At 43.4% G+C, this 24,510-nt stretch overlaps 1 protein-coding gene across 2 annotated transcripts in view; it reads left to right on the plus strand.

Annotated features, from left to right (window-relative positions):
- The window catches only part of SLC22A2 (solute carrier family 22 member 2), a 31,500-nt gene that overhangs the window by 1,579 nt on the left and 5,411 nt on the right, over window positions 1–24,510 (plus strand). The window contains exons 2-10 of one of the 2 annotated variants that reach the window (XM_004278877.1): window positions 713–816; window positions 6,737–6,891; window positions 8,830–8,998; window positions 10,817–10,931; window positions 12,466–12,572; window positions 14,516–14,730; window positions 15,367–15,475; window positions 16,707–16,819; window positions 20,278–20,377. In XM_004278877.1, the coding sequence (XP_004278925.1) occupies window positions 713–816; window positions 6,737–6,891; window positions 8,830–8,998; window positions 10,817–10,931; window positions 12,466–12,572; window positions 14,516–14,730; window positions 15,367–15,475; window positions 16,707–16,819; window positions 20,278–20,377 (1,187 nt within the window). Of the gene's footprint in view, window positions 1–712; window positions 817–6,736; window positions 6,892–8,829; window positions 8,999–10,816; window positions 10,932–12,465; window positions 12,573–14,515; window positions 14,731–15,366; window positions 15,476–16,706; window positions 16,820–20,277; window positions 20,382–24,510 lie in introns of those variants that run through there. The other variant, XM_033403930.1, reaches the window with a different exon arrangement.

Genomic DNA, 24,510 nt, shown 5'->3' on the forward strand with positions numbered 1-24,510 from the left:
GATTCAGTCAAGTTGACCGATGAAATTAACCATCACAGGAAGCCACCTGCTTCTTAAGGCCTGGACCCAGAAAATGGCAAAGTATAACTTCCAGCACGTTCTGTTGGTCAAGTACCATCAACTTTTAAGAGGCTTTTGCAGCGTGGTTCATCTCATCGTTCATACAGAGAGGGGAGACTGAGGCCCAGAGCAGAGGAAAATTTTGCCCAAGGCCACAAAGTGAGAGAGTTCGTCCTTAGCCCTAGAAAGGGGTTTTCTCCCGACCTCCAGGCCAGCACCTGTGGCTCCCCAGCATCACCTCCTGTTCCAAGTGAGGACAAAGGTAACAGCCATTAGCAAGATGCTAATTTAAAGAGACACTGAACAGCCTGGCTCCCTTAGGGCAATGCTTGTATGTGTCCACACACCTATTTAATAAAATTACAGAAAGAAATGGTTTGTGCATAAGTAATTACCCAATTTCAGCTCATTTAGCCAAAACAGAGTTCAGCCTGATGACATACTGCCAGATGGAATGCTAAACAGACTGCGGGACAAATCTTCGGGGTTGTGTAAAGAAAACTAACACAAGCAAGAAAAGAGTTGGTTTATTGTCATCCAGTCACATCAGTGCCTTGCAAGGAATACCTCCTGAGTTCCCTGGGTTGAGCTGTGTCTAACACAATTTTGTTTTCTTTCCCTCCCAACCCGGGACACCCCTGGCCCCTCGCAGTTTAACCTAGTGTGTACCAACTCCTGGATGCTGGACCTGTTTCAGTCGGCTGTGAATGTAGGATTTTTTATCGGTTCTGTGGGTATCGGCTACATAGCAGACAGGTAGGTACAGCACAAAAGTGGTGGCATGTAAGCAGTCCAAGGAGAACGCTTGGGTTCACCTGCCCCTGCTTGAATACCCTCCATTCCCAGAGCACACAGGCCACACTTTCCTGAATTGTCGTGACGGTCTTAGGTTTCCTTTACAGCTTTGATAAGCATGACCAATGTCTTTATTTTCTAATTCTCTTGGATCATAGAGGGATGTTTCAACACTGGGCAGCAGTGTTTCCTTGTGGGCTATCCAGAAGCTTAGAGTTAGAAGGGAGAGTGATAGGGGATTTGATCCCTTTTGTAATCCCAATTCTTTCTTTGGCCTCATGCCATCCACCTGGTCATGCGTCTTCAGGGCCTCTGAGCTCTGTCCCGTCCTCCGCTTGCCTCTCCTGTGCTGGAACCAGGTAGACTCTCCCTTCTGTTCTTACCTGAGCCTGTGACGTTGCAGGATTCCTGAACTGGGGCCCTGGGGCCAGATGTAATTATATGTATGGAACCTAAGATATAATTTGGTGAAAGGGAAACAGGGTCTCCACACTGGCAGAGGTAAATATCCACTTCCATACTGTCATGTCCCTGGAGAGAGATTAGGAGCGACCTCTCCACATGGAATGTACAGCAGTGGTCCGCGTACATGGGTCCGTGTCTCCGGGAGCTAGTTTTCAGTGACTCATACTAATCGACCTGTTCCTATGTCTTTTATTTATCCACTATTTTGTAATCCCAGGTTCACTGTGCTGGAAGTTCCTCATAAGGTGCATCTTTACTCTGTTGATGATCAATTAGACATTGTTAGGAGTCCCCCAAAGGGAAAGGAACAGAAAAGTTGGCTTTATACTTGATAAGCACCTTAGGTAATTTGGCCATCAGTGCTAATTATTTAATATTCCTAATATTGACTGTTTATTGAGTATTTCCCATGTTTCAGGCACCGTGTGCAACATTTTGGACAGTATCCTCCTCTTTAACCATTAGTCACCTAGTGAGATAGTGCCATATAACTCTATAATAAATATACAACCTTTTATAATTTATTATACACTATAACTATATGTATTTAATTCTGAAATAAGTGGTAAAGTAAATACACGCTATGCTTGTTCCTTCCCCAGCTATATCTTTGATACAGGTAAACCAAAGGCCGTGAGCTTAATATGAGATAGAGACAGAACATTTTCTCTGATGATACTACAGTCTGGATTAAAACTTCCAAGTGTGTTAAAGATTAATAAGGATGGCTGACTCAATCACACCCTCAGGGGCGTCTGAACTGTCACAGCCGGGGGCCCCCTGTGGCAGCAGGAGGGAGGGAAGGTGACAGTGAAGGTGCTGGGTCACGAGGCGGCCCCGTGCGTCACATCACTTCTGTAACTGTCTACCCAGCCTCCCTTCAAAGGCTCCTCCTGGGACGCTGTGTGGCAAAGAGGCTTGTGAGGTGCAGAGGAAGGCCGTTCGCTTTTACTTTTATTGCCACAGAACTGGCAATAAGGACGGTGGTTTGGAAATGACCCCTGAAGTCTTGAGAGGTGGCCTGACGAGGGTGGTCGGGAGTCCGCCCCGCCCCCCGCGTGTGGCGGTCTGGACCCCTGGCTCCCGGTTCCCTCTCCACTGGCTCTTCCAACGTAAGGAGCAGATTCTAACACTCAACTCGCCAGCACAGAAGTGAGCGAACAGGGGACTGAGCTTCACAGCTGGTTAAATGAATGAGTTGATTATTCCCATCCCGCTCAGAGTAGGAGACCGGTTATCATCCTCTTCCTGACTTAAAATCCCCGGTCAATTATCCACCTTCTTAGATGACCTCATTATTTTGTTCCTATTGTTGAAATCTCCCATGTAAAATTGACTACTCATTATTCTTCCCGCCAGAGCTGTGTACATCCCTCTATTTCTTTTTCTTAAACTGTCTGAAGTCTGGTTGGTTGCTGCCCGCTTCTCTTCGGTTTGTGTATGCAGGTAAGGGTGCGTAATAAGACAACCGCCCTACGGCTCCAAAAAGGACGCTATCCATTGCACATTTAATGCCTATTACTGAATAATTGTCAGGTTTTATAGAATGGAACAAGAATCTCATGGAAACCCATCTGCTGCTACAGATTAAACCAACACTAAATAAAATAGATTGTCAGCTAGGAGGAATTTAAAACATATTGTTACTGAGCCCAAGCTCACTCTGCTTGCCACCTGACAGGCCAATAAATCGGAGACGAAGTGTTGAGACAAGGAACACGACTTCATTCGGAAAGCCAGCAGACCGAGAAGATGGCGGGCGAGGGTCCCCAGAATAACCATCTTATCGGGGTTTGGATGCCAGTTTCTTTTATAGAACAGAGAGGGGGAGGAGATGGGGAAGTAAAGTAAAAACACCATAAGTTTTGCAAATGTCCCCTGGAATGGCCAGCCTCGGGGAGGGGATGTGTTCATTTCTTCTTCCTTGCAGCCATCGGCAGGTGGACAGGGTCCGGATGTTTCCCTGAACAAAGGCACTTTGGTTTAACATTCAGGCAGAGGGGCAGGGTTCCCTGAGGCAGGCCATTATGTAGAGACAGTATCCTTTTAGTGGACAAAAACAGCAGAAAGCAAAGGTTAAAGTAGAAGAAACATGTAGTCAGACCTGGTTCTCTCCTGTAACAATATGACCTAACAGCTGATGAAGGTGTCTTTTAGAAGAAAGCCAGGAGCACATTATGAGCAGGTTATAATAAGAATACCGAGCCTTACACCAAGTCAACTTTCAGAAGGTCATCTTTGCAAGTAGAAGGAGGGAGAGACGGGGGATATATGCTAGAGATTTTGAAGGTAAACCTTTTGTAAGATGTCTAATTTGTTTCATCATTCAAACCTCCTAAAGAATGATTTTCAGAATCACCTGACACCAAAAAAGTAATCTCTCACCAATTCAAGGTTTTTTTACTCTAATGGTCAGTAATTTAGTGTCAGGCTTGTAAATGTTTAACAACTGACTCTCTGAAGGAAAAAGCCTCAGTTTGCAGGGTTTGTTGATCTCCATGTTGTCAAGGCTCCCACGGTGGTCCATTTCAAGCTACCAAAGTGAGGTCACTGAACACAGAGTTGGCTAGAAAGATGCACCATTCTATGGTATTTCCACCATACAACTACAACAGATAGACGTAAAAAACTTCCTGAGCATAGACAATGGTCAAACACAGTAAAATAATTAGGAAGAGATAAGTTTTGCATATTTATTACACGTGCTTTTAACATAATTTACTTTATTGTAAGTGTGTACTTTCATTTTTAATAATGGCTGTGTTTAACAGTCAGCTCACAAATTTTCTGAAAGTCTATCCATCAGCTCGCAGGAGCCAGAACTGCACTGCCCAGATTTCACAGCGGAACGAGATCAAGGCAGAATCAAAGTCCCAGCGGGTCGCAGTCAAACTTACTCGACTCTGTGGAATCTTTCAAAACTAGCTCTCCCCTACCTGCTATGCGCCAGTCATTTTACTGGGCATCCCTGTGTGTTACATTTCACTTAGGATCATAACAGCCTTTGAAAGGAGAGTTGATTATCCCGTTTGCAGATGAGGAAACGGAGGCTCAGTGAAATGAAAGCAGTGCTTCCCAAATGGTAACGTCCATAGTAACTGGGGGTTTTGTTAGAATTATGATTCTGATCCAGTGGGTCTGGAGTGGGCCTGAGAGTCTGCATTTCTAACCACTCGACGGTGATGCTGAGAGCCCCAGACCTCAGTCTCAGTAGCAGGTAGCTAAAGGACTTCTGAAGCCAGCAGTCCTGGAGTTCACCCCATTCTCTTTTATTTGCTCTTCGTCTTTCATTTAACCACTTAAGTGGTTCTGTTGTGGGAGGGTAGGAAGTGGGGGAAGGTTCTCGAACCACTCTCCCAAATCTCCAAAATTTCTTCCAGCCCTGCCTCAGTGTGTTTTTTATTTAATTTAATTTAATTAATTAATTTATTTATTTTTGGCTGTGTTGGGTCTTTGTTGCTGCGCACGGGCTTTCTCTAGTTGCGGCGAGCAGGGCCTCCTCTTCGTTTTGGTGCGCGGGCTTCTCATTGCGGTGGCTTCTCTTGTTGCGGAGCACGGGCTCTAGGTGTGCGGGCTTCAGTAGTTGTGGCACACGGGCTCAGTAGTTGTGGCTTGCGGGCTCTAGAGCACAGGCTCAGTAGTTGTGATGCACGGGCTTAGTTGCTCCTCACATGTGGGATCTTCCCGGACCAGGGTTCGAACCCGTGTCCCCTGCATTGGCAAGCGCATTCTTAACCACTGCGCCACCAGGGAAGTCCCTGCCTTATTGTTTTAATAGCATTGTGTCTTTATGTGAACATGTCCCCTAGTGAAGCTGCTCTGCATTGGTAGATTTGATTCTCTGAAGGCTTCCACGCACTGAGTTTCAGATGGTGAACGTTCCCTCTCATCCACCATGGGATTTTGTCCATATACTGGAACATGATTATGGTGCTTTGGGATTTGACTGAGTCAACTTTGGAAGTTGAAGAATTATCACTTCAGCACATACTTATAAATTCTTTGAGGGTAAAGGGAGAGGTTCAGGAAGAAAGGCTAAAACATTGTGCTGATATGACTTTGGAAGGCTGTGGATAAAAGTCCAGGGGGTACATGTTTACAGTGGGGAACCACTGACTGAGAACTTTAAAATGATGTGGTCAAAACAGGGTTTTAAGAAGTTTAGCAGTTTCCATTAATTACTAATGAGACTGCTTGATCTTTAAATTTCAGATTTAGAGCATTAATAATCCCAAGTAATTGTTAACAATGTTGTGGATTCTTTTCAAATGGTCAGTTAGTATTGAAATGGTCACTAGAGCACAAATTGCCTAAAGGAAGAGCAGCAATTAACAAATGTCCAGCCGCATCAAACGTGCACTGCTAATGATGTGGCAGCGCTACTGACCTGCAGTTTGAAGTGGATAAACAAACAAAAATTAAAGAAAACATCGCTTTGCATGAAGAATTTTTTAAATATCCACTAACAGCAAGTTAGGGCGTCTTTTAGAACAAAACCAAGAGGACATGATGAAATGTGGAAAAAAGAGACTGAACTTCAAGTCAGCTTTCTGAGAGGCAGCTTCGCAAAGGAAGGGAGGGAGGGAGGGAGGGAGGAGGGCTGGGTGCGAAGCTCTTTAGGTGTAATACCGCACTTAATCCCCTGGTCAGGCTGAGTCAGATAGCTCTTCTCCAGATGAAGAAACAGAAAGGCCGCATAACTCGCCCGACATCCCAGTCAGCGGTAAGGCCAAGGTTAAACCCAGGTTCCCACCTTTCCGTCTACTCTGTGCACTGAGACACTCCCCAGGTCCCTAAACCAATGGGACCCAAGTCTCAAATAAAATGTGCGGGAGCAATCCTGCTAAGGTACTCCATGGCAAAGGCCTATGGGATGGCAACAGGTGAGATGATGACAGCGCCACACAAAAGACCGTTGCCATGGAGACACACAAATACCATGAAGTCCAAAGGCAGTGTTGAAAATGGATGGGGAAATACATTGAACACGGAATTTTGTTTTTTCTAAAGCAAAAGCTCCTCAGTGGGCAGCTAGTTGAGACTGTTGGTGCAAAGGCCCAGCTCATGTGAAGACAGAAGCCCTAGACGGACCCTTGGGGCATTCAGCGCTAGGTGGCCTGAAGAATCACCCCCTCCCCACGTACCCTCCACAGTGGGGGGCTGAGAGGTGCTCCAGCCCGGGGTGAATGGGCCTCACTGGGCTTCAGGTTTATACGTAGTGCCCTGGTGCAAAGTCCTGATGGAACTGACCTGAAGCCAGGGATTCTCTTGGTGGGTATCAGTCTGTACCTCCTGAATGTCCATCGTTCAGAGATAACCTCCACTTTAGTTTAGAGTTCCATAACTTCCGTGAATTTTCTACAACCCTCATGAATCTAATCTAATTCCATTCCCTCTCTTTGTTTTCTCCTTGCAGGTTTGGTCGTAAGCTCTGCCTCTTGATTACAATCCTCATAAATGCTTCATCTGGAGTTCTCATGGCTATTTCCCCAAACTATACATGGATGCTAATTTTTCGCTTGATCCAAGGACTGGTCAGCAAGGCAGGCTGGTTAATAGGGTACATCCTGAGTAAGAACGCTTGTGATTCTAGCTGTGGGGGACACTGCTGGCAAAACATAGTCAGTCACGTGAGGGTAGCTGCCCAGGAAAATGGACTCAGCTTCAAGACAATGTTGAAAGATTTTTTTTCTGTATCAAAAGAATTTCTGAAATCTTTTCAGTAAACTCATTCTGCATTCCTCCTAGAAAGAAAACAATGAAGCAGGAATGAGAGTAAACATCATGCCATCCAAACTCTTATATAACTCTTCAGGAATTTTTGTTTTCTGTGCCCTGGGGTGTACCATAGAGAGGAAATCTAGCCCACCAGGCTTTACAGAGAGAAAATTCATTGATGAGAATATATTAGATTTATAAGGGGCTTTATTAATTTGAGTACATCCATTCTAGCAAACCACAGTTATTCTCAATGTATATGCAAGGAAACCAAGGATAGAAGTATTGTGGTCAATCTCGGTTCCTCAGCGAGCCATTTGTAGGACCAGAAATATCATTTACATCCTACTCATTAGGAACCAGGGTTATGCCTAAGCTCCATGGATTATAAGAGAATATTTGAATTATAACAGCAGAGCATCTGTAAATTAATATTAAGGAGAATTATCACCATAATTAGATCTTGGGAATTCACTCCATTGTTGCTTGCCCTTCTGCTACATTCAAATAGCAACCACACCAAGGGAAATGGACACTGAAATTAAAATAATATTAATCAACCTTTCATTTCGCACAGGAGAACTAGAATATGTGTGCTTAAAATTTGACCCAGTAAAGTTAATTTGGGGGATTCTATGAGATGAAGAGGAGATGGTGCCTAACACTCTCAGGTGCCTGTCATGGTCGTCACCTGATCTATGTCTGGGCAACAAAGGAGTTAATGTACGCAGTTATTCGATGAGAAATTTGGTTTCTCATACACGTGACATGGAGAAATTTGAATTTAAGTTTCATCCTCCTATTAATTTCTTCTCCAGTCCCTCTGGATGTCCTTAAGGTGCACCTGTCATTCACCCTGCTACCCCAAGGTGCACCTGTCATTCACCTGCTACCAAGACCTCATCCATGACCCCAACCACTTTGAAAGACAGACATTTCTATTTATTAAGCATGTACATAATTTTGTCTGTCTTTTTTTAATGCTTTTGGATAATTCACAGTGATTTATAGAAATAATTTTCGAGTGCATTTCTATTTGGTTTACAAATAGTTGAAGTCTTTCACATGATTACCAAACATTTAAAGCAAAACTCTGTGGTTCATGGAATATCTAGAATCTCAATTCTAGAATGTCTATGATATAAAAATGACTATTTTGTAAATCCACGTATCCCAGACTTCATACTTCTGCCATGCTGTAGTCATGGGATTGGATAAGGCTGTTTACTATACCATGTGCCGTGTTATGCTCATACACCAGCTCCTGGAAAATAAAAAGCCTGATTCATAGTGTTTTCCAATTTCTAAGTTGTAAATACTCCCATCATGACTGCTTTTAAGATACCAATGGGTTAAAAACCAGCTTGCAAAATTCCTGAAAATTTAAAAATCAGTTCTTGCAAGCCAGTACTAGCTGACTCCAGTCAGCTTGGAACCCCACCACCAGGTTTCCAAGCCATTTAAACACATTAACAGGATTGCCAAGAAAATGTTTAACTCATGTAAGAGGGCAAGTTACATTGAGCTATTCATTTACGTGAAAATCATCTATGCTCTAAAGTCAATGTTTACCCCATGTAATATGGGATTATAAGATTTTACATTAATTAACACAACAGCAGTAATCATAACAAAATAGGTCCCAAAGAACATTTAAAAGTTTTCAGAGAGCTGTATAGAAAATTCTAGAACTTGGACTACTTTTTGTGTTGGCATTCTAGTTTCCCCATAGTTAGACAGCCAACTCCCTGTTGTACTGACTTGCGTTGACCCTTTGGGTTGTCTCTGCAGTTACAGAATTTGTTGGGCTGAGCTACCGGAGAACAGTGGGGATTCTTTACCAAGTGGCCTTCACGGTTGGGCTCCTGGTGCTTGCTGGGGTGGCATACGTACTTCCGCACTGGAGGTGGCTGCAGTTCACAGTGACTCTGCCCAACTTCTGCTTCTTGCTCTATTACTGGTAAGTCCCTGTGGAACCAAGAGGAGATAGACTGAAATATTTTATTTAGCTAAAAAGACTGTCTTCCCCAATGCACACCATCCTTCGAATCTAAGATATCCTTCACTCTTCTGTTTCACAGGAAACCCAGGTCCATGTTTCAGGGATAAAAATCATAAGCTTTAATCTGTCTTCCCCTCTGGAAATCAGATGTTCTTTCACTTTGAACTTAAGAGTTTTATGACTTGGATCTCACATTTTTCACTTTATTTTTGTGGTGTTTAAAGTAGCTTCCAGTAGCCATGATACCCTTTAAAGAGACTGACAATACTATTGTTCTGATTCTGCCCCTCCTCAGAAGAAACTTCAGGATAGAGAAGGGGAAGTATGGCACTTCTGTCACCACTGCCAATACCATGCCCAAAGCAGACATCCCCAATCAATCACAGCAGTCTTTACCCCAGATAAGGCCAAAATGGAACCCCAGAGAGACCATACCAATCAATCAGAGTTACCAGGGCAAGTGAAATATGTTTGTCACCCCTGCCCAAGGGAAACATGGAACACAGTAAAAACAGAAGAAACTATCAGAAACTCCTAATGCAAGCTTACCTGAGATAAAGCAAGAGGGATGCTAGATTATCAACCACATCTCTCTCCTATGAAAAAACCCACCTATTTAGATCCTGGACATATCTACCTGTTCTTCCCATAGCTGTCTTTTCTAAGAATTAAACATCTCAACCCTTCCCAGGAAGCCTATTTCTCCTCCAAAAGCCATTAAAACTCTGAGAGTGATCCTTAGTTTCATCCCTATATCCTTTCTACCCCCTTTATGTCTCTGAAACCATCCCTCTTTTCCCCTGTTCTCATTAGGAATCCATTATGTCTTGCCTGGATTTCTGGGTAGACTCATAACTGGTCTCTTTGGCATCAGCTTTCCCATCCTCTAATCCATGTTTCACGCCGCATTGTAAAACTCCAGGCCCACCCCGTTACTCTCCTGCTTAAACGTCTTTCAGTAGTTTGATTCCCTTCAGAATAAAGACCTAGTGCTTTAGCATGACACAGAAGGCCCACCTATTATCCACGTTCTGACTCTTTCTGAAGCACTTCTTGCCACTTTCACTCAATAGAGTCAAATTTAATTTTCTTACAATTCTACAAGCTCCACAGAAGAGTAGAAAATAGGTATTTGGGGTGTTTTGTTTTCTTCAGATAAATATTCAGAAGTGGGATTTCTGGATCATACAGTAGTTCTAATTTTTTTAGGGAACCTCCATACTGTTCTCCGTAGTGGCCACACCCATTTGCGTTCCCACCAATAGTGCACGAGGATTCCCTTTTCTCTACATCCTTGCCAACACTTATTTCTTGTCTTTTTGATAACAGCCATTCGGACAGGTGTGAGGTGATATCTTGTAGTTTTGATTTGCTTTTCCCTGATGATTAGTGATGTTGAGCATCTTCATGTGTTTGTTGGCCATCTGTATGTCTTCTTTGGAAAAATGTCTATTCAGATACTCTGCCCATTTTTAAATTGAATTGCTTGGTTTTCTGCTATTGGATTGCATGAGTTCTTTATATATTTTGGATATTAACCCTCTATCAGATACATGGTTTGCAAATATTCTCTCCCATTCAGTAGGCTGCTTTTTCATTTTGTGGATGGTTCCCTTGGCTGTGTAGCCCCTGCACAGTTTTATTTCCTTTGTAGATCCAACCAAACCTCACTGTGTAAGATCCCTCACAGAGATCTGCTATGACCCCTGGGGGTGGGTGTTCAGTAAGATTTTCCCTCCACTTAACAGCATTGATGACACTTTTTCTGTGCCCTAGGTGCGTACCTGAGTCTCCTAGGTGGTTGATCTCCCAGAACAAAGACGCTAAAGCCATGAAAATCATTAAGCACATCGCAAAGAAAAATGGAAAATCTCTGCCTACCTCTCTTCAGGTGAGCCAGCAGCTGAAGTATCAAATCAGGGAACAGTGAAAAGGAAGATTTGGGAAGACCGTGCATTGTCTCAATGGGGAGTGGCGGAAGCGGCCCACCCACCTTGTGCAACAGGACATTTCTGTTGTACTAAGATTTGTGGTTCCCTGGTAGAATATTTTAAACAGATGGAAAACAAAACTAAAGGAAGCCAAAAGCCTTTTAAAAGTCAAATGAGGCGCTTCTATCTTGTTCATCTCTCGACCATGTTGCCCCTTAGGCCCCGGTACTCGAAGTCTTGTTTGCCTGTGTGTCTATCAACATCCTCAGGGAGGGAGGTTTTCTCCAGTGGGAAGATTCTTCAAACACAAATAATTTCTTAGAATTTTTAAAATGTTGGATAGAAGTTATCCCAAAATATTTTAAGCAACCCCTGCCTTCCTGAATAGAACAAATGACTGAAGTGTTCATTTTCTCTGCATTTAGTGTTTCGCCTTTAGTGGACCTCATCACGTTTAATTTAAACCTTTCCATCTGACAAGGCTTGGAAAAGAGAATATCAAGCTTATTAGGAATTTATACTGAAATAAGAGTAAGTCATTTCTGATGAGGCTCTAAGATGAGTGACCTGTAAGAATTTGAGATTGACGTGGCATTTAGAGTGACGATTTGGGGGCTCAGAGCTCTTTTTTCTTCATTTCCTCTCTGGTTTCTGGGTGTTTGGAATATGTATTTTTTCCCAAGAATGACAGGCAGAGCACTGATTCTTGGATTTCAGATCCTCTCAGAAACTGGCCAGGGAATAAGGCACATGTGGGTCACTGTCTCGCTCAAGGTCAGAGTTCATGTGAGGGTGGTAAGTCTGGTCACTGCTGGTCTCCTGGAGACTTCTTCCCCTTCTTCCTGGGTCTTTCACACAACATCACGTGTTGCTCCAGGAAGGAGACAGAGGGGAGTGGGTCTCACAAGGTTCTGCTTCCTGAACCCTGGAGATGAAATGTCCCCTCCACCACCTACTGTGTCACCTAGAGTAGGGCTTCTCAATTCTGTGCACGGGATCACCTGGGGACCTTGTGAACATGCAGATTCAGGTTCCATCTGTCTGGGCTGGGGCCTGAGATCTTTCATTCTAACGAGCTCCTGGTGATTCCATTGCTGGACTGAGTGCCAGGGTCCCAGATCACTCTCCTGACCTTTGGGCCACACACCAGTCCAGGTGTGCAGAGAGGGCGTGTCAATGCCCTCAGCCCTCAGGGCCACTGGGCTGGGCCTTGATTTTACTCCACCCGCTTTGCCAGCAGTATCCCTTTATATACGTGCCTGAGTTACCTCACTTCTCTGTAGCCCAGCTTCCTCTTCTGTGAAATGGGGTGAAAAACGTAGACCTAACTTGTAGGGTAGTTGTAATGATTAAACAAGCTAATGTGCGTGGAGGGCTTAGCTAGTCCTGGGCACGTTAAAAGCACTCAGCAAGTGTAAGGCATTATGTTCCCTGGATGACCCTGGGACGCCATCATGAAATATACAAAGCTGTTCCTATTTCTTCTATTCTTAGAGCCTTGGATCTGATGAGGAAGTTGGCGAGAAGTTGAATCCTTCATTTCTCGACTTGGTCAGAACCCCTCAGATAAGGAAACACACTTTGATCTTGATGTACAACTGGTAAAGATTATTTTTCACTTTAAAATCCCTCCAAATTCTTTTAATCTGAATCATCCACATAAAGGGAGGGACCAAGAGTACCTTCAAAACATAGCCTGGGGGCTTCCCTGGTGGCGCAGTGGTTGAGAGTCCGCCTGCCGATGCAGGGGACGCGGGTTCGTGCCCCGGTCCGGGAAGATCCCACATGCCGCGGGGCGGCTGGGCCTGTGAGCCATGGCCGCTGAGCCTGCGCGTCCGGAGCCTGTGCTCCGCAACGGGAGAGGCCACAGCAGTGAGAGGCCCGCGTACCGCAAAAAAAAAAACACAGCCTGGGTCTAGTTAGCATTAACAGTGGTTTGCAAGTAGTCTCATTTATAGGTGGTTTTCCTGAAATCATTTTTCTCAGGCGGATGTTGAAATCGGCTTACAGTCCCAACGCATAGATCACTACATTCTCAACCTTGGCTTTCCCTTAAGAATCACCTGGGAGATAGTAAAATGCCAAGGCCAGACCCCTCCCCGACAAGGATATGGATTTAATTGGTCGAGGGAAGGGCCCAGGAACCAATACTTTCAAAATCCTCCAGGTGATTCTAATATATAGCCAAACTGAGAACTATTGGTATAGATTAATTTTTTTCAATTGAAGTATAATTGATTTACAATATCGTGTTAGTTTCAGGTGTACAGCACAGCAATTCAGATATATATATGTGTATATATGTACATGTATATATTCTTCTTCAGATTCTCTTCCCTTATAGGTTATTACAAAATATTGAGTACAGTTCCCTGTGCTATACAGTAGGTCCTTGTGGTATAGATTAATTGATGATGAGTGTACATCTCTCCTGATTGTACAAGACCTTTTATTTTTCTTTTCTACCTGGAGAAAATAAATGAGTAAACTTCCCAAACAAGAATAAACCACAGGAACAGATGAACCGGTTTGCAGGGCAGAAATAGAGACACAGATGTAGAGGACAAATGTATGGATATCAAGGGGGGAAAGTGGCAGGGGGTGGTGGTGGTGTGATGAATTGGGAGATTGGGATTGACATATATACACTAATATGTATAAAATGGATAACTCATAAGAACCTGCTGTATAAAAAAATAAAACAAAGTTCAAAAATTAAAAAAAAAAAAAAAACGAATAAACCACAGGAATAATCCACTGGCTCCACAATCCAATAGCAAGCCTGAGCGTCCTCACCGCCTGCAGGCTGCCCCAGAGCCCTGTGCCGTGGGCCCTGCAACAGCCTCCTTTGCTGCAGCAGGCTTCCCTCCACCGGGCGGCATCGCTGGGACGACTCACATCAGCTAAAGGAAGCGTCACGGTCACTGACAAAAGCTAAGCTCATCAGGAATTATTCTAGCAACCTTCACAGTATTGCATGTAAAACGCATCAGGGAAATTTGGCTGCATTATCCTTTCTTTTTCTGAGTAATTGTGATTCTTGCTAATCATCCTCATATTTTCCATTACAGACAACGAACATTTTTAGCCAACAAAACTAGATCAAAATGTTGCTGTATCACGTCAGAAGATGTATCATCCAAAGTGGGCCTGTACCCATTTGGGAATTTGGTACCCATTTGGTCTCCTGGGTTCCTAATATTTGGATTAAGTAGTCAATCCCTGCGATTTCGACTGCATTAGAAGGCCACAAAGAGAAAAAAATAATTAACAACCACTAAGAGCTCGATACAGTTTACTAAATAAATCACTCTAGTAAGACATTTCTTCTTGCCTTTCAATGTGGTCAAGGAATGTTAGCCTAATTCTCCCCCTTTCCTGGTTCTGGGGTCACAGCCAGCCCCCGCAGTGGGTCAGATGGTGTTAAAGCAATGGAAGAGAGGGAAAAGCAATAATAAGAGGACAAAAACAGGTGACCTACGATCAACCTTTCAGGGACCTGCTCCTGGCGCCCGGCTTGACCTGAGCTCTCCTCTTTGCTCAGGTTCACGAGCTCTGTCCTCTACCAGGGTCTCATCATGTACATGGGCCTCGCCGGGAGCAACATCTACCTGGACTTCCTCTACTCTGCCCTGGTCGAATTCCCGGCCGCCCTTATCATCCTCGTCACGATTGACCGCGTGGGTCGCCGTCATCCATGGGCGGCATCAAATATGGTGGCAGGGGCAGCCTGTTTGGCCTCGGTTTTTATCCCTGAGGGTAAGTGTCAGGCCAAGCTGGGGTCTTGTCTTCCAAGGCCCTGAGAAGAGGGGGTATTACAGCCCTTTGAGAGAAAGACCCTGTCATTTAACATCCAAGTCAATTTGGAAAGAATGAACAAAATACCTGGGACCTTCCTGAGTGAAGCCACATGGCAACTCTGCCTTTAAGAACAGTGGCACCCAGTGGTTGCCTGATGTAATATAATAACACCCAGTGGTTCTTTGATGTAATATAACAAGAGAGGCTAGGAGGACCCATGCCACAGGCCATCGAGCTGGCCCAGAGCAGGGGTTAGAAGACCACAGAGAGAAAAATGCTATTTTGGGGGGGTGTATGCTATTTCTTTTGGGTGACTTCTATAGACTGAAGTTGGTGCAACTTTGGAAGCTGGTATAATTGTGTTGTCATTAATGACTGGGATCTAAAGTGAAGAGAGCATCAGAATTGTGTCTGAGGCTAAAACAAACAGACATGGGGACTTTTGCTGAATTGTCCTGAGTCTATAGAAGAACCGATTGCGCATTCTTGTCTCATTCTGGAGGGGGCACTTTCTCCTTGCAAACGCCCCTGGGGCACTGTTGGGAGACCAGGGAGTGAGCGCAGCATGTGTCAGCGGTGTGCTTTCCCCTTCAGATCTACGCTGGCTAAGAGTTACCGTCATATGCTTGGGTAGAATGGGGATTACAATGGCCTATGAAATGGTCTGCCTGGTCAATGCGGAACTGTACCCCACATGCATCAGGTGAGCCCATTTCCTTCAGCATGAAGAAAGCAGCTGGGACATTTGTTTACTGGTGAGAACGACCACAGGTGCCGGCAGAGGACACCGTACTTTTTTCTTCAATTTATTTTATTGAAGTACAGTTGATTTACAATGTTGTGTTAACTTCTGCTGTACAACAAAGTGATTCAGTCATTTTATATATATATATATATATATATATATATATATATATACACACATACACACATTCTTTTTCATATTCTTTTCCTTTATGGTTTATCATAGGATATTGAATCTAGTTCCCTGTGTCCCTGTGCTATACAGTAGGACCTTGTTGTTTCTCCATCCTATATATACTAGCTTGCATCTGCTAATCCCAAACTCCCAATCCAGCCCTCTCCTGCCACCCCCTCCCCCTTGGCAACTACAAGTCTGTTCTCTATGCCTGCGAGTCTTTTTCTGTTTTGTAGATAAGTTGATTTGTGTCGTAGTTTAGATTCCACGTATAAGTGATGTCATATGGTATTTATCTTCCTCTTTCTGACTTACTTAGTATGATCATCTCTAGGGAGGCAGCTTACCTTTCAAAATGCAGGGTAAGAGAGGTTGACGCCATTTCAAGGCAGTATGCAGGTCACACCTCACACTTACAGGATAGGGTCAAACCCAGAAACCATGTGATGAGAACAGAAGCTATTGAATTGCCAGAGACGGATGACCAAACGTCAACAGGAGGGAGAGTAGCCCAAGCAGGACCATAGAACAGAGCAGGGGAGACAGTGATGAAAGTAAAACATGAAAAGTGTCCCCAACACTAATTAAAAATCTTCAAGAAAGTTCATATAAAACAAATACAACATGGGCTTCCCTGGCGGCGCAGCGGTTGAGAGTCTGCCTGCCGATGCAGGGAACACGGGTTCCTGCCCCGGTCTGGGAAGATCCCACATGCCGCGGAGCGGCTGGGCCCGTGAGCCATGGCCGCTGAGCCTGCGCGACCGGAGCCGGGAGATGCCACAACAGTGAGAGGCCCGCGTACTGCAAAAAACAAACAAACAAAAAAACAAGTACAACAGAATATGAATGGAATTATGTACCATGTATCATTTATGTGCATTGACAATAACATGGACACTTTCAGTTCACACACACATTTTAATGATTTGGGGAAGTATTTACCTGGGGGGTGGGGGTGGGAGATAACCACTGTCCTTTGATAAGTCAAAGGATGCATCCGTGTCCTGTGTTTCAGGAACCTTGGGGTCCTCGTCTGCTCTTCCATGTGTGACATCGGGGGCATCATCACGCCGTTCCTGGTCTACCGGCTCACCAGCATCTGGCATGAGCTTCCACTGGTGGTTTTCGGTAAGAAATTCTCAGAGATGTCTTTGAATGAAAACCTATTTTTAAGAGGCCTCCATGTTTCTACCTCGAAACAAGTGCTATGTTTGCAAGTGACTACTAAGTATGACTAGTCATTGGTACTACCAGTAGTGTAGTAATACTAGTATTACTAATAGTATTAGCAGCTGCCAGCACTCAAGCCTAGGAGCCCACAAGGACTTATGCCCATAGAGGTGCAAAGTCAAGGGAGAGTGAGGTGGAGTTTCCCCTGAAGAAGACCCTTCTCTCCTCACTGATTTCCACCCCTTTGTCCAAGAGCTCACTCTTTCTGCCTCCTCTATGCCCAGATGTAGAAAAATACAAATGCTTTTACTTCGTTATTTCAAAAAAGGCGGTTAAAATTTTGCAAAGGGCAATTTCAAAACCCAGGGGAAACAAAGACCAAGAAAATGCGTTAGAATAACAGGAACACCTGTGTGCGTGCTGGGCACCCCGGTCCTCAGATTCCTCGGCAATTAGATTTAAGGAGCATGGGCACAGCTCTTCCCTCTGACCCTGAAGGATGTACAGACACTGAGCCTGCCTCTCCCTGACCAGCCCACAGGAGAGAAGGGAAGGGACAAACCTAGTTATCAGCACATGCTGAACGCGAGTCTGCAGACCGTGAAAGGGGCTGGGAATCCTAGGCCTTCCCATCGTCTTTCCCCACAGCGGTAGACGGAGGGACAGGTCCTCTCCTTCTGTGCATCCACGCAGACACAGCTCCAGAGACATACACGTTAACACTCACCTTGTCAGGGTTAGCCCCAAGGTCTTGGTGGACACATTTCAATCTTCTTTCAGATGCATTCTGAGTCTTTATTTATTTATTTACTTAATTTTGGCTGCGTTGGGTCTTCGTTGCTGCAGGCGGTCTTTCTCTAGTTGCGGCGAGCGGGGCTACTCTTCGTTGCGGTGCGCGGGCTTCTCATTGCGGTGGCTTCTCTCGTTGCGGAGCACGGGCTCTAGGTGTGCGGGCTTCAGTAGTTGTGGCACGTGGGCTCAGTAGTTGTGGCTCGCGGGCTCTAGAGCGCAGGCTCAGTTGTTGTGGCGCACGGGCTTAGTTGCTCCACGGCATGTGGGATCTTCCCGGACCAGGGCTCGAACCCGTGTCCCCTGCATTGGCAGGGGGATTCTTAACCACTGCGCCACCAGGGAAGTCCCTGAGTCTTTCTTTTAATTTGACAGAAATGTGACACTTTTCCCCAGGGGCATACAAGACTTAATCTGGGGGGAGGAAGGGAAAGCCCAGCTCGGGTGCACAGCAGGGGGATAGCGGACGGTTCTCCTCTTAGTGCCATGAGTTGTCACACACAAGTTACTCTGCTCATTCCCTTCTTCTCAAGGGATTTGTGAAGGGGAAATTTTCTACTGCCATAGATCTGCCAGGAAAAGCTCCAAACCTTTGCTAGAACTCACCCTTGAAAGAGACCCAGTGAATGTCTCCGTGTTCCAACTTAATAACAGGATGGCCCAGGTTGATAGAACACGAGCTATTTATCCTGAGATGACCAGCGTGGCTGGCCCTGCTGGGAGGCACATGCCCCAGATTCTTTCCTCCCCCAGCTCTGGCCAAGGGACCTGACCCCAGAGCCCCCTTTCCATCTTGGGGAAGCTCCCTCACACGCTCTGGATCCTTCCTTCCATCCCAATCTTGCCCACTCCCTTAGGTGGGCAGTGAGTGATGCATGGGTCAGCGGGACATTTCTGGGTAGAAAATAGATACTTCATTAGTATCTATTTTGTTTCTCTTAGTACCATTTAACCAAAAAATTGCTAAGTCCAGACCCAGAGGATCCCCCCATACCCAGACCCTCCCTCGGACCTTGCCTTTCCGTCTAAAGATAAAGGATTTTAACTGCATTTCAACATTGAAGTAAACTCAAAGACAATCCTCAATTTTATTTTGCTGGTAGTTTCCTTCTCTCACCAACCTTTAATAGCTAGCAGGAAGCAAAACTAACAGTTTTACACATTTTCTTTCTCTTTTCACACAATAATGGTGTGCCAATTGTGCTCTTGAAATAGCCAGAAATGGTCATCTAGAAGCCTGAAAACCAACAAATAAACACATTGGAAAATCCTCGTTGAAAGAGCACTGGAAAAATTGATAAGTGATATCCTAGTTAATTAGGCCTATCTCTGCAAATATAAAGTACTAAATGGATGACAATTTGATTATCTAATATATTCTTCACAGTTCACTCACTTCAGAGAATCGAAGCCAGCTGAATATGTCTCTTGTTTGCATGAGTTACAACCAAGTGAATCTCTCGAGGTTTGGGGAGATCTTGAGAGGTTAACTATCTAGTTCATGCCATGTGCCAGGCACTCTTCTAAGCACTTAACAAATATGAATTCATTTCAGCCTCTAAACAAGCCTTTGTGGTGGAGATACCACCCCACTTTCTGTCGGGGAGTCTGGAGTATCAGGGGGATCATAGAACTTCCCAGGGCTCTGAGACCAGTACTCAGGGTGTCAGTACTAGACCCAGGTGCTCAGAGCTACAGCCGGTGCCCTGAACCACTACACACTGGAGGCCCGTATTTCTGCCAGTTTTAAGTGTGCAGAAAGTGGAGTCCAACAGGCATTTTTTGAAACCCCCCAGCTAGTGAAGAACCCACATCCTACTTCCTGCATTCAATGATGGAAAAACATATAAAGATGTAACCGTAAATCCTAAAATCTTAATGGGAATTTAGAGAAACAAAAACACCAACATCTGCAAAAAATTACAGCTGGAGACAAAGGAAAAAAGGAATAAGAGAAATTTATCCAATACCTGAATCAGAACAGAAAGGCCTAGCTATCTGAAAAAGACTATATATATATCCATATATATATATATATCCATATATATATATATATATATATATATGAATCACTTTGCTGTACACCTGAAACTAACACAACATTGTACATCAACTATACTTCAATTAAAAAAAATAAAAAGCAAAAGTAAATAAATAAAAATCCAATAAAAGGCCTGGCTATACTATTTAATGCTGTTATGAAATAATGCGGGATTCATTGCTTTTATTTGCTAGTAATGATCCAAGTTTCTGACTCGTTTTCATTACCGAGCGCTTTATATTGGCAGAGCTATATTCTTTCTTTTCTTAGCGTTGGTTCTTTTTCAGAGTTATTTTCTGACTCCAAAGTATCTTAATATCATGGCAATTTCCTCTAGCCTAGAATAACCTTGACTCAAAATGTTAAGTATTTCATTTCCCTATAAGGAATTGTAATCCAGCAGAGTTTGGAATGGGCAAAATATTTATGATGGGGAATAGGGCAGTCAGAGATAGCAAAGGAATCTGTTAAGTATAGGAAATCAGCACAAAAACACACACACTTTTTTTAAAGAAATAAGGAGAGCTTTAATTATAGAGCCAGCATGGTTCAATTCTGAATGTGATTTGCGTCTGTTGGTTTTCAGCTGTCGTTGGCCTGGTTGCTGGAGGACTGGTGTTATTGCTCCCAGAGACCAAAGGGAAGACTTTGCCTGAGACCATTGAGGAAGCTGAAAACATGCAGAGGTAGGGAGCTGGGATTCCTAAATGAACTATTCGATACACGCTTTGGGAAAACTCTGGAGCCAGTTGTAAAGAAAGATGAGGTTGGATCTATACCTCACACCATATACAGTGAGATCAATTCAAATGAAATCAAAGACCAGAATGCACCAAAAAGGAAACACTAAAAGAATGAAGACACTATGGGAGATACCTTTAGCCTTTCATAGTGGGGAAGGTCTTTAAAATTTGACCACAAATATCCAGGACCCATTACAAAAAGTTTGCCTTCATAAAAATTTAAAATTCTATGTTGAAGAACTACCATAAACTTCAAAAAATTAGCAAACTTAGAGAAAATATTCACTCCTTCATAAAGGGCTAATTTTCCGAATATATAAAGAGGTCTAACAAATCCATAAGAGCAGCCCCTCAACAGAAAAAATGGGCAAAGGACTTGAACAGACAATTTAGTGACAGAAAGAAAAAAAACAGTTCCAACATATATTAACCTATGCCAAATCTCTTTCATAATAAGAGAAGTGCAAAGTAACACCGCAGTAATAGCCACTGAGATTGTTAAATATCAGACTGCTTGGCGGCATACAGGTGACCCTTGAACAATGCAGGGGTGAGGGGTGCCAACACCCTGTGCAGTCAAAATCCACATGAAACTTTCAACTCCCCCAAACCTTAACTGCTAATAACGTGCTGTTGACCAGAAGCTTATGGATAACATAAATAGGTGATCAACATATATTTTGTATGTTATATGTATTACATACTGTATTCTTACAATAAAGTAAGCTAGAGAGAAGAAAATATTATGAAGAAAATCAAAAGGAAGAGAAAATACATTTACAGTACTAGACTGTATTTATCGATACTGTAAGCTTATATCACCTGTTTATAGACAAATTGTCAGTACCTACATTAACATTGTCTTATATGATACAAAACACTGTAGATGTTATACGTATTACTAACACTAGACATCAAAAATGAAAAGATAATGTAAAAAAGAAGTCCATATTTATTAACAGATGTAGTGACTCAAGCATTGAAATGAAGAAGCAGCAATATGATTGCTTTATGGTCGCCTAGTGTAATTGATAATACAATTGCTTCATGGCAGCCTAGCCTATGCACTAAAGAATGAACTGATATAAAATGTTTATGTCATACAGTATTACAGTCATATACAAAATACAGTATTGGAAACATTGTTACATTTTTTTAAACACCACTTACCTGCGATGATAGGCTGATACACAGTTTCTCCAATACAAGCGAGAAAGGCGTATTGTACGATAATGTAATTCTTTGAAACCAAAATTATAACACAGAAAATGAACACTTTAATTTATATTAAATATCACTCACCTTATGCCTATGTAAGGATAGACTAATGTCTACATATATTTTATGCATTCATGACATGCTTAACTTTGTCTTAATTTTTTCAATATTTCTAGGTTACACGGTTCATCTGAGAGCTTTTTCAAATCATCACAAAATACCAAAAAATTTTCCAATATATTTATAGAAAGTGGACCACATAAGCGGACCCGTGCAGTTCAAACTCGTGCTGTTCAAGGGTCAGCTATACAATGTTGGGAAAGGATGTGGGGAAATAGGCAGTATCCTACATCGCGAGTAGGAGTCAGATTTAAAACCTCTATGATGGGCAATATAACAATGGTATCAAAATTACAAATGTGCTTATCTTTTTACCTAGCAATTCCATGCTTCTAGGAATTTACATGTGCAAAATGGTGTATGTACAGGATTATTCATTCAAGCAATATTTTTTATGTAATGAAAGATTGGGAACTTTCAATGCCCATCGATTGGGAGAACAGTTAGATAAATTATGGTATGTTGTTCAATAAAATACTCCCTAGTCATCAAGAAGAATGAGGCCGCTTGATATACACTGATAAGGAAATTCTCCTGCGGGTATTATTAATGAAAAACAAGTAAAACATAGAAAAGTATAGAGTCTATCATTTGTGTACAAAGAGCAAAAAACATATATATACAATTTACTTGTATCTCTGGAAGAATATGCATAACATTGATTGTCTCTGGAATTGGGAGGCTATGGGATATCAGTAGGAGGGAGACTTTTCAGTGTATTAACTTTTTGTACTTTCTGAATACATATGAATCTATTTAAAAAGTAACCTTAAAAAATCTAAATAAAGAGAATCACATATGACACATTCCCCATGAATTTGTTTATGTGATATGCTTAGATATTACTGTTTATTTTAACCATATTCCATTTTTGGCACCATGAACTGAACTGAATCGTATCCATGCTACAAACCCTTCACATTTCGCATATTAAGCACTTGGGAAAGGTCACAGCAGAAGAATCACAGTGGTCTGAGGCTTTCCCTAGAACTTGGAAGAGGCTTTGAATCCAGCCAGATGTCATGCACTGGCAGCCCACAGGATACAAGGGTCTCAAGAGCTTCGCTTGGCCCCCATATTTTTTAAAGTGGGAAATCCACATAAACTGAATTTCCAGGGTCTGTTTTTTAAAAATCAGAGGATAGGGTAACACTGAACAGGCATTTCCTCCTGTTGACAATTTGCAGGAGCTGAGTGGTGACAGCTCGGCTCGTAGGAGGGCATGCTCGCTGGAGTCGGCCACAGACCCGCATTCCCTACATCCTGTGCCTAGGACACTTCTGTTTTCCGCCTGGCGAGTGTAGACATTTGAGTTTGAGATCCTTGACCGTGATCAACCAGCCCCCATAGACCCCATCTCAGTGCAGCTTGTCATGCACGTGAGTGCCTCCCCTTGAGGACAGAGACTCTACCCCATTTACGGTCGTGTCCCTAGAGGTAAGCACAGAACCCGGCACACACAGAGCAGGTGCTCCCCAAATATGTGTGGCATAAATGGAGAGCTCCTTCTACAGCATCCCCAAGTGACGTTCCCCCAGGCTTTTCCCAGCCAGCTCCGGCGTCAGGAAGGCAGTAACATGTGATGGCGAGGAACAGGCCAGGTCTGATGCCGAAACCGGGCCTCTGTGCACCGACACCAAACTGAATCTCAGAGACAGAGTTTTGGGTGAAGTAGAAAAGAATAGCTTTATTGCAGGTGCCAAGCTAGGAGTCCAGGGCAGCTGGTGCTTAAAAGACCCGAACTCCCCGAAGGCTTTCAGGGAAAAGTTTATAAAGACAGGGTGAGGGAGGGGTTTTTATGGGGTGTGTGATCAGCTCATGGAATGGTATGTCATTCAATAAAAGACGCCAACCATTCCGATTGGTTGGATGGTGGTGTAATCGGGGGTCAGCATCATCAACCTTCTGGTTCCAACCGGTCTGTGGTCTACGTGCCTGTGGGCAGCATACAGTTAACTTCTTCCACCTGGTGGGGGTTTCAGTATCTGCAAAACAGCTCAAAGGACACAGCTCAGAATATTATCTATAGTCCTTAGGGAAGAAATAAATGTCCTTGACTTTGGTTACTGGCTAACGTATTATTATTTTTTCTTGCTTGACTGTGTTTCTCTCTGCATTTTCTCACTTGTCTGATTAAATTTATTCTTTGGCTAAAGTTCTTCTACAGACAAAAGGCAGGCAGAGGACATGGGTGGGAGTCTATTCTGGGAAGGCCTCATAGGGTCCTGCTGGGTTATAGGTCCTCACATGTCCTATCGTGTGGCCTTAACTCCTCTAGGCCTCCATTTTTCTTCTGTAAATGGGGACAACTGTTCCTACTCGTTGGATTTCTGTAATGATTAAATGAGGTAATACATGTAAAGTGCCTGGCCCTTAGTAAATGTCCAGTAACCACCGGGAGTATTCATAGAAGTTTTCACAGCTGTTCTATAAAACAGGAAAATATGTACCCAGATGATTTATTGGAAGTCAAATTTTTAAATACATGCCGAATGGTTTTTGAGATAGGGAAGTGCAGCTCAGTGATATACACTTACACCTGTACTTGAAAGAGCTTTCCATTTTCATCAGGCTGGTTCAGAATAGGCTAAAGAGATATTTTAAAAGATTACTCGTGTTGTTATTTTATATTCTCACTAATTATGTGATCTACAGATACTTCTGTGAAGATTTGCACTTTCCTATTTTCTGTATCACATATAACCCAGTTCACTTTTCAAAGATAGAAGACAGACCTG

Source organism: Orcinus orca, chromosome 12, assembly GCF_937001465.1.
Source record: "Orcinus orca chromosome 12, mOrcOrc1.1, whole genome shotgun sequence".
NCBI classification, from domain to species: domain Eukaryota; kingdom Metazoa; phylum Chordata; class Mammalia; order Artiodactyla; family Delphinidae; genus Orcinus; species Orcinus orca.